We start from the raw sequence: 17574 nt of genomic DNA on the forward strand, positions 1-17574 counted from the left end.
TACCCTCCAGGCAGAGGGCGACGAGGTCAATCAGCATGCAACATGGATGGAAAGCACTGTTTAAAAAGCACTGTTACTTGCTGCCCAACACGTATGTTATATGTCACACTACACGTCAGCACTGTTGTGTTACATGTCAAGCCCTGTGGTGCTTTCTACCTCCAGAATGCCAGAATGCTTTGTACAATTACACAATGGGGCAGCATTATGCCTGCTGTGTTTGGTTCAGCATTGCCTGTTCAGCCCTTCTTTTTTTTACAAAGAGAGCACAATTTTAAATCAAATTAAAAATACGACCCTTTTACTCTTGCTTTTAGTCCAGCGTGAGATTGTCCCATGCTCTTTGTCCAGTCCACTCTTCAAATTTTCATTAACACCCTTTTACTGTGTTTTAATCTTGTGTTGGTTTTATTCAGTTTCGCTTAACTTCTTATTTTACAACTTTTTTTTAACAACTTTTATCATTCTATTTGTTTCATGTGTTTTCCATTTTAGCCTTGCCTTTATTTGTGTGTTATTCCTTTAATCATGTAGCTTAAATGTGCATTGTTGTCCCATCTGCCTTGATTATTTACACGTTGGGAAAATTCCTGTGGTTTTCAAAGCATCAACTAGACCAGTGGCTCTCAACCTTTTAGGTGTCAAGGACTCACATCTGCAGCTGCGGTCCTGTATTTGACAAGATGTAGTCTCAGGGATCTCCATCAGATAGGATTTAGTTATTCCACAACTGTCTATAATCTGGGCTGTTTCACAGTGAAGAGTGTGAAACCTGTGAACAGAACAGTCATGCTAATACATTCTGTGCTTGGGCTAACTTCTAGTCAATTAAATAATACTGAAATTAAAAACCCCTCAAGGACCCCTAGAGGTCCCCGGACCCCAGGTTGAGAAGCAGTGGACTAGCAGACGGTCGCTGCCATTGGTCAGAAAGCCACTGACACAAAGTGGGAGGTTCCCGGAAAAATCACTAACCGGAAAGGAAGGCCAGGGCCCAAGAAGAAGAAGAAGAAGACAGCCGCTGCCGATGTGATCAGCGAAAGAAGAAAAAGTACTGTAAGTCAAACAGCTTGACATTGTGGAGGGTGGGGTGGCGTTGAATGCAGATTAGAGTTTTATCCCCGTATTACCGGCGAGCTGCTAACCTCAATCGGTGTCGGATTCCCTCTGATTTTGCTCAACCAGCCAGGCAAGTCCAGACTCCGGGACTCAGTTGAAATGTCCATCAAACTGGACCCAGACGCTAGCAGTGAGCTTCAGCGACTAGCCCAGGAAGCCCACACGAAATGTCCAAATGTACCAAAAAAATAAATAAATATATATATAATGAGAAACAACTGACACTGAATAGGTCTGTCAGCCACAGACACAAGAGCAAGCAATCTCCCCTTAGCTCTCTGAACTGTCAAACAGCTGACGACGTGGGGGCCGTGAAAAGGAAAGTTGAAAATGACGATCTTGGTCGTGCTAACCTGGCCATGTTAACTAACATTTACTAGCTGGAATTTATTAGTTGATTTCCTGGGCTTGCTCGGGTTTAGATGGTTTGTTTCTGGCCGCGAACTGGCGTTAACTAGCTAATGCTAATATTAGCTATGTGACGAGGTCAGTTGCTAACATGATCGCTAGCTACCCGCTTGCTACAACTGCCAACGTTATGCTAACTATACCCAACTTAACGGTGGTGTTTGGTTTACTTTGAGTACTAACTTTATCTAGCCACACGACCACCATTATGTTTAATATCTCACATTTTTATGACATTGGAGAGAGAAGCTATTTGGCAAGGTACCTGGTTACGTTAGCAAGCTAGCGTAACGGTAGTAGCGTTAAGTGGCACTGTTAGCGGCTAAAGTTACGCATCATCGCCGGAGTAAAACTTGTTAACTCAGCTACGTTGCAACTAAAGTCCACACACAACTCGTTGTAGATATAATATCTGATGTTTACATGCAAATTTGTTCTCATGGCTGTAGTTGGCTGTGCCGTTATCTTACGTTAACCGGCAAGTTTGAGGTGCAAATTTGACGGAGCCGCTCACCTGATAACTTAACTCGTTCCAGGCTCATTCCTCATATTCAAGTCAGTGAAAAATGCCCCTAGTTAGGTTAACAAATCAGCAGAAGAATTAAGAATCAAACATGTCACAGCTGAGTCACAGACGCAATTTGTATTGTAGTTTGGCCAGTTTATTTATTATTTATTCGCTATTAACGGGAAATGTTCAGTGTGTGTTTATGACTCAATAAGGTGAGCTAAGACCTTTGAGACACAGTGGGGATTTGCAGTAGCATGCCTAAGCTGCTGTTATGTTTATGGTGTATGGACCTTGTCCTTCTAGAGTGGTGACACATCCTGACAAACTCACGCTGTGTTATGCAGGATATTTCCATCACACAGTAAATTTTTGTTTGTGGCTATATTAAAAAGTGGCGTTGCAGAGGTGCTTACTCAGGGGCTTGTTGGTTAGTAGGGATAGTTATCTGAAGTTGTAGGTCGTCATTTTAGGACTAGGTAATGTGACAGAAGTATTAGGCCAAATGGTATAGCATAGTTTCCTTAAATGTATGCATGTTTTGCAACCAGTGATGGTGACACTGGTAGCTGCCACCAACTACACCCTAAACTACCTCCCATTATCTCTGCAGAGAACAGCATAGTTTGACACATGCAGGCTTCTTATCACTCAACAAGAACGGCCCGGAAAAAAATGTAAGAGGACAAAGTGTATTTTGAGACAAAGAGTATTTTGGGTCACGGTGACGAGGTGTAAGGCCACATCTTGGAAAGCCAGCATAGGTGCGGATGGATTTTTTTTTTTTTTTTTTTTTTTTTTTTTTTTTTTTGTATTGCAACTGTATTGGAATATACATTTGTTTTCAATTTTTGCCTGCACATGGGCAGATAGTACCCAGCTTTTTTTTTTTTTTTTGTGAGGCACTGCAGTCTTGAACAAAATTTATTTAGCTAATAATTGTTAAATATTTTCACTTTCTTACAAAATGTTACTTTAGTCATGTTTTTATTAGACTATATCAGTGGCAACAGACACTCATAAAACATGGAAATCCATAATAACTAGATCCTTAACTAGAAGATGCTTTCAGTGGAGCTCAGACCTCCACCAGTGTGGCAAGGAGTGATGGTCAAAACCTACATTTCCATAATTGCAGAAACCGCTTGCAGAAAGAAAAGCTTTTTGAATTTTTTTGTCAGGCAAGCAGAAGCCAAAATGTCCTTTTAAACGAGAGCATGCAGGGGGAAAAAGGTTAAATAGAGCTATGAATTTGTCCCCATCCTTGCATAAAGATATATGGCACAAGCTGTATTCCATTCATAAACCTAATCTTAAGCCACTGCTGTTCAGTGCACAGCCAGCGAAGCAAGCACAGCTTTGTGAGAGAGTTGGGCCTGACGTCTGCATCGGGTTGAGTGGTTGCTTCAATATACAAAGAAAAAAAAATGCTAGATATCCTAAATACCATAATACATTTTCCCTCCTCACATTTTCTGAATGCATTAATAACCTGCAGGCTGGATGGGAGCCACATGTGACCCATGAGCCACCAGTTGACAATCACAGAAATAAAGTATTGTTACTATCATTCCAAATGCCCTGTTTAGATGTATTCTGTATCAGATTTATGGTACACTCTGAAATTTACTTGATATTGTGGGAAGATGTGATACAAGCTGCAAGATAACAATGACTTTTGACTCATCCAGCTTTTCACAGAGAACTAGCCAGAAAGGGAAGTGCCTGTGATTTCCTATGTGCCTGTTGTTGGCTGGTGATGACTGTTTGGCCTGTTTGCCTTTTCTGACTGTTGTCACCGGTTTTCAATCCAAACTGTCACTTTTCCAAAGCCATCCTTTGCTTGAATCTTGAACCAGACTTAGCTCCTAAATTTTGATCAAGAGCTCCTCCTGCGGTGAGATGAAGAACCGATGTGGCATCTGTGTAGCTTTGACATTTTCTTGGGGGTAAAGATTACCTCTGAATGCCCCCTGTCAGTAACCCACCGCCTTGAGCTTATAACTTTAATCTGAACATTTTGATTATAGAACCGGCTACCAATGATCCAAAGCCTACTCTTTTGATATGAGAGCTAGATGCTGATACATGGTGGTTTGATGATGCCAAGAGCCACTACTTGTAGCTCCTTGATATTCTAGAGCGTATTACTCCATCAGACACACACACACACACACACACACACACACACACACACACACACACACACACACACCTGTCAGAAAAATGAGGCAGACACCGCCCTGGGATTGAAGGGAGAATGTCTCATGTCACTGCTTGTTTTGTGGTAACTGGTAGCGTGAGATCTGCCTGGCAAATTGTTTCAGTATCACTTCCATGGCATGATGACTAATTCAAGTAGGGGTGAGCGATAGGCTATGTTATTAGATTCTTAACGATTAAAATATGTCCATGATCTGCCTTTATTGAGAGATTGGGAGTACTGTGGTGCAGTACAGTGACACTGCACATTCCTCAGCTGTCCTGACCCTGCTCGTACATGCATAAAAAGTTATTTCCTCAGTCAGACCTCAAATCACACTATTCACTGGTCGATTCTGCACCTTTCCTGACAGACACACCAATAAACCAAAAATAGCAAGCAGTAGCTAGAACCTTGAATTTGTGTCCCTACCCCTTTTTTGGCAGCATAGCAGCATAGTTGACAATACGGAAGAGATGGTTCCTAAAATAAAGTCAACATCAGTAATATGAACTTGTGTGAATTTTCCAAATTCAACACAGTGCAAATAAAAGTTGATATTATTTGCAAAGTCTACGGTTTGCATTTTAAAATGCAATGCAACAGACCTTTTATAAACAGCTCAAAAGGCAAGCAACCCAAAGAGCATGGCTAAAGTGAAACTACAGGGGAATATCATGTGAGTGCATCAGCCTCAACCACACAGCCAGAGGATACAAGACCAAAACAAACAGCTTTAACAAAGGTGTTTGAGCAAGGCACTCTGTATTACAAGAGCAGTAAGTGCTAGAAACAGGTAACCATGGTTGTACATGTAATGCTGCATCAAGACTGAACACAAAATTCACAATGTCCAGTTGTTAAAGAAGAGAACATGAGCTGCATCACAAGACAGTGGGCCTAACATGTTGCGGGCCTTGCGGCTGAACAGCTAGACTCATCTGTAGTGCATTCAGCACAGATGTCATCAATAAATGAAGAAAAAGAAAAAATAAAACAATATATAGTCTTAGTTATTCTTTTTTTCATAGGTTCTTTCTCCTTGGGCTATATTTTCTTAAATAAACTAATCATTTTGGTTGTGTTGGTCAGTAACTTACAAAATTTCAACACGTAAAAAAAAATCAAGAGCGTATTGTGATCTTGTCTGAAAAAAAGTGTGATTATATTTTTGCCATATTGCACACCCCTTAATTCAAGTAGTTGCACACTGATTAAATGTTGGTTGGTTTGCTGTGTAAGCCAACGATTATTCGCTCATTTTCTGTAACTGACGCTCAAGTGCAAGTTATTTAGTTTATTTAGCTTGTTATCACAGGCAAGTCTTGATGGATTTTACATATTAATGCCAGATAGCTTACAACATCACTGTATGCGCACTACATAGATGACTATATACGTGTTCATCATCATGCACAACATGCACATATCACGCAGAAATCTGAGTTTCCAAGAATGTTCTATTTCATAATTTTTAGAAGAAACTAATACCAGTGCTAAATGGCAGTTTTTTGTTGTTGTTTTTTTCAGCCAAAATATTTGTTACTATTTACTGAAATTCATAATGTCTCCTAAGCATGTCCACCATTTACCTTAATCACGTCTTGCACTCACTGTCTGGCAATTATTCTACAAGTTGTTGTTGTATTTGAGAATCCATATTATTCCTGTGCTGTTTTACAGCATCCTGTTGGGTGTCTTGTGTTGTTAGATTATGTTTTGCCTTTTCTGTATTAAAACGTTCCCAAAAATCATCAGTTGAGTCGAGGAAAAGCCATCCAAGTCCTTGCTCTTCCTTGGACTTAAGATATCTGAGGTGCATGTTTAGGGCCTTTGCTCTGCTGGAAAATTAATCGTCTTCCATGCAATTTTTAAGGCAGAGGAGATGGCCTGTCTCTGCATGGTAGAGTCCTGCTTCTCTTTGGTCAGTAGAGTGAGAGTGTGTTGCTTATCCTGTGCAATCCACCCACTCCAGAACAGGCAAAACATGTGGATGTTTTGCCTCTTCACAGCGTGAATTTTTCCACTTGTTTGACTGTAGGTATCTTTGACTCTAGGCTTCATGCACTGTTGCATTCTCTTCATAAATTCACTGATTGCAACTATAAAATTCTCATTTTAAGTAATCTGTAAACATTCTGGTGTTGTGTAGCCCATGCTTAAAGTTTAGACTTGTTTTTTCATTAAAGACTTTGTTTGGAAAGTACTACTTTTACCATTAAGGTTGCAGTTTGCCAATTATCTGGTGAATGCACTTTTACTAACTGGAGTATGGCACTCTTTGTTCAGTTGGTTTTGTCTCTTGGATGCAGTTGCTGTTCTGTCACATAAAGATAATTGCTTGATAAACAGGTCTTCAGATGGTGTGGTCACTTTAGGTTTGCCTGGTCTTGCTTTGGATGAAAACGACTTTGTTTGTGAAATTCTCTCTGGTGTACTTTATAGTGTGTCCCACAGAGATTTTCAGTTTAGCTCAGTTTGATGCAGGAATAGTTTTTCAGCTCTCAGGAGAACAATTTGATCTTGAACTGCTTTGCAAAGCTCTTTTGACCCTGTTATAAACCACTGGAAATTATTTTTCAACTGAAGTCATTTTTTAAAGAACCAGCTGTACTGACAATATTGTACGGTGTAAAGGGCCATCTTAATGTAGTCAGAATCTCACATTATTTACTAAAAGCCCAAAACAAATTACCCTGTGTTTTACAAATGCATAAAAGATAAATATTTGAATGAAATATATGGTGTGGTAACCTTACCAGAAGGTGTAGGAACAACATATTATGATACATTTCAGATTTCTACAAGCATTTCTCAAAGATCTATTTGAAAATGATTGAGTTAAAATAATAATAATAATAGGCTAATTTTTGGTAATGACAACACACCATTCTTGATAGTGGGCTCAGACTTTTGGACTCCACATACTTCATAAACTACATCACATCATTTACCATACTATGTCAAACACACTCACACACATTCACACCTGGGCAGTTTGAGAATATCTTAGCTTGACATCCTAGTCTTTGGGCAGATAGATGACTCCCTTTTGTAGAAAATGTTTTAATTATCTTGCAGCCAAGCCACATCATTAATAATACTGTTTAAAATGTCAGACATGCATTGCAGGCCATCAGCATGCTTTGTATTTATTTAGTTATTTTTTTCACTGACATTTCCATAGGGCACAGACATGCTCTTGTTAGCCTTCAGTTTGTCTGTGGACACCTAATGCTCATTAGGTAGGAGGGGACTTCCCTGTTTGTGTGATTCAGTCTTTAATTAGACCATAAGATCATCACATGTTGTCAAGGAAACACAGCGTCTTCTCGACAGTTTTGACCACATTGTGCAGCACCAGGAATGAGCAGCTGTGTGCAATGGAGGGCCAAGAGCTCCGAACTGCTATTAGTTTGTTTACCTGACTGTTGCTTGTTGTATGCTTTTGTAATTAATTATTGTTTATATACATATCTGTGGTATTTTACTGTTGGTTTCTGCTGTTTCTGAATGTTTATTTTAACTGCCTGGCACTCACCAGACTTGCATGTTTAGTGTTTTGTCATTGTCCACTTTTATATGCGCACTTCACTGGTGCTTATCTCACAGAAGTAGCGCACTTTTCTGAACTTATTAAATCATACCCCCTCCTCCTCCCCCCAAACTAAAACCGATACTGAAACTAATAAAAACTGAACAAAAAATTTGGAAACAATAAAAACTAAACTGAAACAAGGACCCCCACTCTGGAAACTAACTGAAATTAAGCTGATTTGCAAACAAAAATTAAAAATGAAATATCAAATAAAAACGAATAAAAATACAAAACTGTAAAAACTCTGGCACATCATCCCGGTGAAAAAATAAAGTAAAATAGAGTATGCAGGTTTTATTTCCAGCCAAAGACTTATTATCTAAAGTGAAGTCATCAGTGAAATCACCTAGTTGGGGTGGTTTTGTGGACATTAAACCATGGCACAGGGTTGCTCATCACTAGACCTCACATTTTACAGCTTAAATATTTCTAAATAATACTATTTACATCTTATACATATCTTTATTTTGGCATTTCCACTCTAAATCATATCAGAGGCCATAAGAAGAAACCTCATTGATGTGATTAAAATAGGCTGTAACAGAACACTTTCCCTGTAGTGAAGAGAGTGTGATCAGTTTCCTATTTAACTGTTGGTTTCACTTGGTCATTTAGCAGAAGCACGCAGTGTCTGAGCTTGAGCCTATGATGTGCTATATATTGGATTTTTATTGCAGTCATTAATGGGTAGTATTACAGTCTACCCAATACAATAAGGAAACCCCTTGTTTATAGTTGGAGGACACAGTGTCGGCTTACAAGGAATGAAGTCATAATTTACAGGAAGATCATTTTTCGTTGTTCCCAGGCTTTTAGTTTTATCTGACTGTACTACTGTAGTGCCGTACAATGTGTACAGGCAGTCGGTGCACTGCACTCGCTGTGAGTGGATATCATGCTGGCTGCAGACCATAAAGGAGGCCTCTATGAATATTTCACAGACTCTCTCTTTCTAGTCCTCTCCCTCTTCCTGCCCTAGTACCCCGGCCTCCCTTTCTCTGACCCATGTCCCGCAGTCTGCCTCTCTGACCCACTTCCCTGAGCCTGTGGAGGTCTCTGGAGCCCATTAAGGATGCCATCAAAGCATCCGTCGCATACTGCTTGAGATGCATGCAGGTCTGTCTCACCCAGTGTAAGAAAGAGCCTCTGATTGCAAGCTGAGACTGTTGGAGGCCTCTGCTGTCTTTTTGCACAGTGCTCTTCGCCTCGGCCTACATTTTTGATACTACAGTATCTGTGCACTAGACTGGTGTTACATTATCAATTAGCTGGCAGTGTACTGTGCAGGCTATTCAGCATTAAGTAAAATACAGTGTTAACGGCAGAAAATGTGTTATAAAAATTCTAACAAATGTTCAGTCCTGGGGCATTCACCTGTTCTGTATCATTCACCTGTGCTTCTCATGTTTTTGCGACATTCATTCAGAGGCTTTTAAGCCATTCAACTCTGCAATCCTAATCCACACTTTCCACCTCTCTGACTTTGAAGTCTACAGCGTGAGATAATTATGCTGGGCAGAACTGGAAAGAGCAGTCAGTCACTTGTTGGTTTGCTTACAATGACTAATGCAAAGTGGCTGTATTGCATTACAAAAACATTTTGAGCCACAGCAGGACCTTTCTTATCTAAGCCTTTTAAACCAGTAGGTTTGACCCTGCAAAACTCTTAAATGTGCCAGTGCAAAAGTGGGCCTCTGTTCAAGTAGATATAATGAGTTATACATTTTTCTAATTTATATGCAGCTAGATAGAACAACAAAAAAGACCTTGTATTCAGAATGTTTGCATATGCAACTCATATTTTTACTAGGCCAAGCTTTGGTCTGTGTGAAATTGCACTGCATTTCATGGTTCACAAAAATTTCAGTATGTCAAGCATCCTCTCTTCAAGAGGAGTTGAGAAAACAAATTAAAGATTTGAGGCCTGAAAAAAAAATCTGGATGCCTCTGTAAACTGTAGGCCTATTTTGTGCTAAGTGGGACATCCAGTCAGGTTTTACTTCCTCTCTCTTTGCTTCCTCCAGTGAGGAATGTGAACAGGTGAAGGCTCACATCCATGATTGGCATTCAGATGAGCACAGATCGACTGTTTGACCCAGCAAACAGAGTGTCTTTATTCCTCCTCCACCTCCGCTGCTGTAAAGAACTCCCTCAGCTCTGCCGCTGTCCTGTGTGTGTGTGTGTGTTTCTGTTTGTGTGTGTGTGTTTCTGTTTGTGTGTGTGTGTTTCTGTTTTTGTGCACCTCTCGGGCAGTAGTTCAAGACTCCAGCCAGGCCTTTGGTGCCCTGCTGCTGATGTCTGTGTTCACCTTCATGCTGGTTACTAACACAGACATGCAGCCAGTCAAAACACTGTATCAGCAGTACACACTGCTTCAGCAGTTTAAGTATTACTTTATCACAAAAATGTTTGCAATAGTACTTTATTATACTCTACATGTTTCTGTGTTTGAGTAAAAAGGAAAATGCAGTTCATTAACTAGTACATTATTATCCATGATGCTGTGTGATAATGGCTAGTAAACTAAACTAAACTAATTACAACAACATGCTATTTGCCGCCTGCATCAACACTTTGCCTTTATTATTCATCAAATTAAATGATGAAATTGACTTGTTCCAGATAGCATAGAAACAATTACATTATTACAACACGGTATTTGATATGGATGTTGTACTGTCCAGTGCAGCATGCTAATTGTGAATATTTTTCAGACAGAGCCATGATCTTCTGTCACATGCTAAAGATTAAGTCTTGCCCAGCCAGAAGCTGGAATAAAGCCATGCACATCCTAATTCAGGCCTGAACTTTTTTGGACTAACTGCACACACTCCCATTTTCTGCATTTCTCATCTTTCAGACACATTGAGAGCCTGCCACTTGCCGATGGTTAAAGTTTAAATAGTCAAGTCAGTACCTGGTTGGAAAAAATAAGTAAATGAATAAAGGGGTAGCAGACGCCAGAAACTTGGAGGACCACTAGGTTAGACTATCATCAGTATGCACCCTGGACTTGCATTTATATTTCCCAGTTGCAAAGTTGAGGCTATCGTACACTTCAGTATGCTCTGCAGGGTAACGTCTTCTGCAATCTTCACTTCCTGCTTTGAGCCGAATTGGGTTTCCTGTCCCTCTGACCAAGCAGAAGCTGGCTGGCCTCTTGTGTGTCACCCAACTGAAACAATATGAAGCAAGATTTCAAACAAATACTCAAAAGTAGGCCTAAACAACAAGGAACCATAATTAGCCCACTGGATTGTGTTGATTTATTGATATTTGGTTTCTTGCTTTGGCCTAAGTAGGCAGGATGAAATGTTTTAGAAAGTGCCGGCTGTATAGCTCAACCACTGTGTTATAAGTTCCTCTTAACATTTCAGCAGCGTGTGTTCCACTACAGGTTTGAGCCAAACAAAGGTTTACATTTTAGTCATGCTGTTCACACCTTGTCATACCAGCATTTTGCTGTCAAAACATACAGGCAATAAAATGATGTGTCCGGACTTTAACAGTGTGTAGACCTCACTCCTTTGTATCCTGCATTGAACATTTTTCTGTCTTGCACCTGAATAATTTGCCTGGATGAGCGTGCACTCGGTCCCTCTTTAAATGATGTAGGTAAACCTTCAAATAAACGTAATAGCTCTCAGTGTGGACATTATTACTAGTATATTTTGGCCCTAGCCCTCTAGCCCCAGTGTGGAAAAGTGATTTAACATCCTTGGCTGCATTATGTGGTTTTGATAATGTCGTATAAATGGCCACAAAGAGCTTAACACCATCTTTTTGTAGAAAGTGTCAGATGTTAAGATATGCATCACAAGAACAGATGTGCTTATGCTGTGTTTGGAAACGACTCAAAGCTAAATTCCTTTGGTTCTTTAGTTTAGTCACTATTGCTATGTAGTCTGCACTTCACAGCGACATGCTCTGGAAGCTAGACAGAAGACACAGCTTCAAATTGGACAGCAGGTTATTTCTTACAGCATTTGTTTAGGGTAAACATGATTAAATGATTAAACTCCTTCATCTGGTGGGCTGAATGATGTAGGCCTCTGTGTCAACACAATATGAAAATGAATCTCTGAAAATAGTTTTGACTAAAAGAAAAGCTTTACTCCTTTATGTGTTGCCCAGCATGTTTCACCCACTCAGCTATAGGAGACTATTTTGACTGTTCCGCGTATTTTAGTCACTTGTTGATGAGATAATAAAACTTCAGCCTGTTTATTCAAACAAGTGCCAAAAGGAACAAGGAAGTATTTTGAATCTCAGTTTCATTTTTTGGATTTCAGACTAGACCTAAGAGTACACTGTGTAGGCTGAGACCACAATAGCCAACCAGCCAACGTGGTGGTTATAATTGGAAACCTTACACACTTTATAACCAAATTAATTTGTGTGTCATCTTTTCCAGCTCCCACCGGTGAGGTCTCCTCTTCCTCTGGTTCATTCTCTGCCTGGCCTGCGCTGCCCCGGCTCAGCTCAGCCTCGCCAAGCCTTTCTCAGCCCGTACACCCAGCGTCAGCCTTGAGTCGCCCGGACCCCCAGCCTCTTCTCTCGGCTTCCTCTCGTCTCCCAGCTCTTAACACAGCGCCATGGCAGGGCGAGGCGGAACAGCACGGACCAACGGCACCGCGGCAAGCAGCAAGATCTGCCAGTTCAAGCTAGTGCTGTTGGGAGAGTCAGCGGTGGGCAAATCCAGCTTGGTGCTGCGCTTCGTCAAGGGCCAGTTCCAGGAGTACCAGGAGAGCACCATCGGAGGTGAGCAATCCTTACCTCGTCTTGTTTCCCAGTACTTCCTTTTCTCTCCACCTGATTGTTTTTTTGACTGTGTACACACACTTGGTGTTAACATCCGTCTCAAGTGAGTGGATCACAAGTGGACAAGATTAGGTACAGGTGTGTGCGCCTTGAGAGGAGGATCAGGGACGCATAGCATTTGTAGTGTGAATGCTAATGTGTCCCAGTAGTTGCTTCCTAGTTGCTTTGAAACAGTAGGGAGGATTTGACAGAGCAGACTGTGGGTGTGGAATTCAAATTTGGATGAGATATTTAAAAACAGAGATGATTTGTTGGCTAATCTAATGATAGAGAGGTTGAGCAAAACTGTTGAATGGGCCAGAGAGGAAGAAGAGAAGGGATGGAGTATGAGTGAGTTATAGAGGAAAGTAAACAAAGAGAGGAAAGGTGATTTTGCTGCGTCTGCGGTCAAGATCACACATGTGATCACATGGTCACTGGAGGCTCATTTGAGATGCAGGTGTGAATGGCTGTCTGTCTCAGCTGTCAACTTGTAATTGGATCATCCAAGACTGATGTTGAACAGAGCTTTTTTCTTATTACCATTACATTCATCATCATTATCATCATCATCAAGGAGTGTATTCAGATTACCCACAGTGAAAGGTGAGACACCTTGCAGTAGACCTCTACTGGGTGTTATCAAACTTTATCAGAATGTACAGGCCTTGAAGAAATAATTTTATATAAATCATCTCTTCTTATGGAGCCGCATATAGTTAATGAACTGAAATAGATGTGTTACTGGAAAACTTAACATCAGCTATAAATTTCACATCTTAACTGAATGCCTGAATTATCACACAACTCCCACACTTTTCTTTCTCATATTCAGAAGGAACTATACATCATTGCCATAATTACAGGCTATCCGTTGCCTTATACTGACTAGCTCTTTCAAGATAAGGCTAAAAAACACTGCCTGAGTGCGGGCTGGATCGAAGAATAACACCCCTGTGTCCTATTTGGTGCAGAGTAACTGCTAGTTCGCAGCTCCTAATCTTTTTTTGTGGTCAGGGCCTGTGCAGGAGAAGGAGCAGCAGAAGCAGTTCTTGGCTGCAGATCAGCTGACCCTCCCTTGAGCCACCATGCACCAGACAGACATCCCAAACATACCTGCTGGCTCCACGGCAAACTGCCTTCCCTAATTTTTATACACAGAAGGAAACTGAAAAGAATTAAGATTGTTGTCTGTGAAGGGTATTTCTCACCTTCAAGGCAGCAAAGGAGTGAGGTCACTTAAAACAGGAAGGAAGTGAGACAACAATGGAGGTTTCCTGGAGCTGCTGTCGACCAGTGAAACTGAGATGGCCAAAAGATTCGTGTCAGTTTTTACCGCAAAAATAGGGTCATGTGTCAGTTTCTTGCAAGTGGCAAGTTGCGTAGAAATCCCGGGACCACCTTTGAAAATAGCCCTCCTGAGCCAGCCACTTGACTGCCAAATAACTCAGTTGTGCTGCTAGATAACCAGAAGGCCTTTTGGGTTGCTGTAGGATGTTCTGGAGACTGGATTCATTGTTCATCTCTCTGTTAATGTGCATGTGCTATCCCCATATTTTTTCCTATTTGTCTCCCATGGCCTCAGTCCTGTCTCATATTTATCCCCAGGCTGTTGATTTATGTAAAAGTGTTCTTTGTCCATTTCGCCTGGTTACACAGGTTTGTTTGTGAGTAACTAAATAAATGTTGTGCAGCTAATAAGGTAAAATATGGTATATACCATCGTCTGCAATTATTGCTACAAAGAGCTTCAGATATTTACCAGCGACAGACCTTTATTTTGAGTCCATTGTTTCTTTTCTGTCTCATGTTGAGGCAACAGTTTTTCCAGTTGCCTGTGTCAAGCGGCCTATGAGTAAGAGGGCGTAAGGATGTACAGACAGGATGCTCGGTGCTTACACTAGCCAAAGACTTAAAACGAGTCAGCATTTTTTTTTTCCTGATGAACATGTGGTCAGCTGCCTGCCTGGTCAAAGGGTACAAAGCTGTAAAGTATGCGGTGCTCAAACGGGTGCACATTTTCCTCTGTCATGTGACGACAGACTGAATAAGCAAGTAGCATGTGCAGTTGTGCTTCTCTTGTCCCTTATATAATCTAAGTTCTCACTCTAGGCCTGATGTTCAATTTTTTCAATTTCCCTTTTTTATGTGTATTTCCATGACACGCAAATGCTGTTTTTCAACTCCAGAAAGTTATGAAGGGATACATTTATTTTATACTCTTGGCACAATACAGACCGTCCAAGCCAGAGTGTACTCATTGTATCCTTTACACTATTCTTTTTACAGCATTCTACTTGCAGATGTAATTTCCCCCCACAGGGTTATGACTTTAAGTGAAAGACTTGTGTTTCCACTCAAGTGGTGCAAAACATTTTGGGCTAAACCTGGCCTTTATGTTACCTGTTTTGCCTTTTTTTTCCTGGACAAGTGAAATATTTTAAGAAAGCAGCAGATAAAATTTCCTGTTGTTGCACAACCTTAGCACATTTCTATTTCCACTGACTTTTCACTGTCTGGAATACAACTCAAAACCTCCTCCTGGTATTAGAGAAATTCCATGACCGGTGGAACGAGGAACACAGCCCTGTTTTCTTTCTCTGGCTTATTTTCTGCTCTGTCATCCAGGCATCTGTGATTGTTTCATCAACACAGATGCTTCCCTTCCTCCCTGCTCCATCTTGGAAGACAACCAGCTCTGCTAAGAACTGGCTTTGTAGCTTCACGACATCTCATGTATGCTGTATGTCTTCTCTGCAGCTGCCTTCCTCACACAGACGGTATGTTTGGATGACACAACAGTCAAGTTTGAGATCTGGGACACTGCAGGACAGGAACGGTATCACAGCCTGGCGCCCATGTACTACAGGGGAGCCCAGGCCGCCATCGTGGTCTACGACATCACCAACACAGTAAGTGTTGTGGCACGTTGGCTAAGACACCAAAAAGACTCGGAGTTGACCCTTGTCTTGCAGTCTGGGTTGATGATTTCTTAATTATGTAGACAGCTCACAAACCTTTGCTCTTTTAACTCTCACACCAGTCATATGTAATAGTCATATCAGCGATTTAAAGGTTAAAAGCATCGTGTTTATGATTACAAATGTTGTGCCTTTTTCTTTTTAAAAGGATACATTCACACGTGCAAAGAACTGGGTGAAGGAGCTCCAGCGACAAGCCAGCCCAAACATTGTTATTGCACTGGCAGGGAACAAAGCAGACCTGGCCAACAAGAGAGCTGTAGACTTCCAGGTACAGAGCAAGCATTATAAATTATGTACCAGAGTACAGTATTTTCATTTACAGCAACAGGCAATATTGAAAACCGTCTGCAAAATGAAACTCCTAATTGCAATAGAAAGTTATTACATTGCCTACTGACATCTGTATTCTTGCTATTGCTTTAGGAAGCACAGGCATATGCAGATGATAACAGTTTGCTCTTCATGGAGACCTCCGCCAAGACTGCTATGAACGTCAATGAGATTTTTATGGCTATAGGTAAGTGTTCCCCTTCACCAGCAAAGAAAAATCAAGTAGTGATGAAACCACACATCAGAGACAGTTTGATAATGAAAGGAGACGGCACATCAGGCGGCGTCTTTGAAATGTATCCGGGCAGTAGTATCTCCACCAGCCAGTCCAGAGCCCTGTGTTTTTGAATGCAGAGATGTCTATATCTAATGTTCCAGTGTATATTATTGTTTATTTTTACATATTTAGAGTCTCTGACATATTGTCTACAACAACATCACTTTGCAGCAGCCTCTGTCATTGTCATGCTAACTGTAAACAGGTCATGTCAGGCACATAGTTGAACCACAGAGATTGTTTTAAAAATTGTATGCATTACATTCTCACCTGTAGCACTTCTGCGGTGTCAATCATTGTAACCATTGTCTTTTTAAGTTTTTAAATGGAGGCACTATTGTTCTGTGTCTGTGGAAAGATTTAAAATTCTGGCATGTATGAAAGAGTAATACGACTCAAACAATACTCTAATGTGAACAGGGCCGTAGTGCAAAAATTTATCCATTGCTCTTCCTCGCCTCTAAAATAGCCAAGAAGCTTCCCAAGAACGAGCCCCAGGGTGGCCCAAGCGCTGGCGGACGGGCCAGAGGCGGCGTGGACCTGCAGGAAGCTACACCACAGGGCAGGAGCGGCCAGTGCTGTGGGGGTGGGAACTAACTAACACACTGAGTCAGTCGATCCAGCCAACCTACAGTATCGAGCAACCAGACCAGATATCAGCCAGCTGTCAAACACATCCCACTGGTCGAACCACGCCACGGTCAGACCAGCTACCCTTTGAGCAACACAGCACCAATCAACTGTTTGGCAAACCAGTCCACTGGCCAGTAAACTGCCAGATCCCACCGACGATCAGTTGAAACAACTGACACCAACCAACAGACAAAAGAAATTAACCAACAGGCTTATTTACAGAAACATGTTTTAACCCCAGGACATGCCGACCCATGACCTCTCAATTGACGATGGACATTTGACGTCACCCCAGGGAAAACAAAAAGGTCCCAGTGATGGAAGAAAGGAGAAAAAAAAAAAAAAAAGATCAATCAGTACCATTCACACTTCACAGAGCCATCCGCTCACCTTGTATCTCTGTTGAGGAAAAAAAAAAAAATCAAATGCAACCTGGAGGAATGTAAAACAGGCTTGTTGGCCCTCGCCTCTCTCCTAGCCCCTCTTTTCCATGCACCATAAATTTCTACAGTATTTCCATCATAGTCCTATGTCACTGTTCAAACTCGGATCCTGTTTAGGTTGGTGACAGGTGCATGCAGCAGTCCTTCACTTGTCTTTGTTTTTCTTGATCTGCTCCCTGGAAAAGATGATGAGAGAGGGTTCTCAAAAGGAGAAGGGGAATGGACAGTTATTTCCTTCTTCATAGCAGCTGTGTAGATTAATTGAATTAAT

At 41.2% G+C, this 17574-nt stretch overlaps 1 protein-coding gene across 1 annotated transcript; it reads left to right on the top strand.

Moving 5' to 3' along the window:
• Positions 1-923: 923 nt before the first annotated feature.
• rab5c (RAB5C, member RAS oncogene family) lies at positions 924-17349 on the top strand. Its single transcript, XM_030057036.1, has 6 exons — positions 924-1056; positions 12251-12597; positions 15397-15548; positions 15766-15888; positions 16044-16137; positions 16697-17349. The coding sequence occupies exons 2-6, from the start codon at positions 12432-12434 to the stop codon at positions 16822-16824; spliced, it is 663 nt and encodes a 220-aa protein (XP_029912896.1). The 5' UTR covers positions 924-1056; positions 12251-12431; the 3' UTR covers positions 16825-17349.
• Positions 17350-17574: the final 225 nt, after the last annotated feature.

Source organism: Myripristis murdjan, chromosome 8, assembly GCF_902150065.1.
Source record: "Myripristis murdjan chromosome 8, fMyrMur1.1, whole genome shotgun sequence".
NCBI lineage: Eukaryota > Metazoa > Chordata > Actinopteri > Holocentriformes > Holocentridae > Myripristis > Myripristis murdjan.

Excerpts from the sequence above, each read along its gene's own strand:
- rab5c (XM_030057036.1), top strand. The coding sequence starts at position 12,432 with ATGGCAGGGCGAGGCGGAACAGCACGGACCAACGGCACCGCGGCAAGC. Across the intron at positions 12,598-15,396 it reads CCAGGAGAGCACCATCGGAG|CTGCCTTCCTCACACAGACG; the intron begins GTGAGCAATCCT and ends TCTTCTCTGCAG. Across the intron at positions 15,549-15,765 it reads TCTACGACATCACCAACACA|GATACATTCACACGTGCAAA; the intron begins GTAAGTGTTGTG and ends TCTTTTTAAAAG.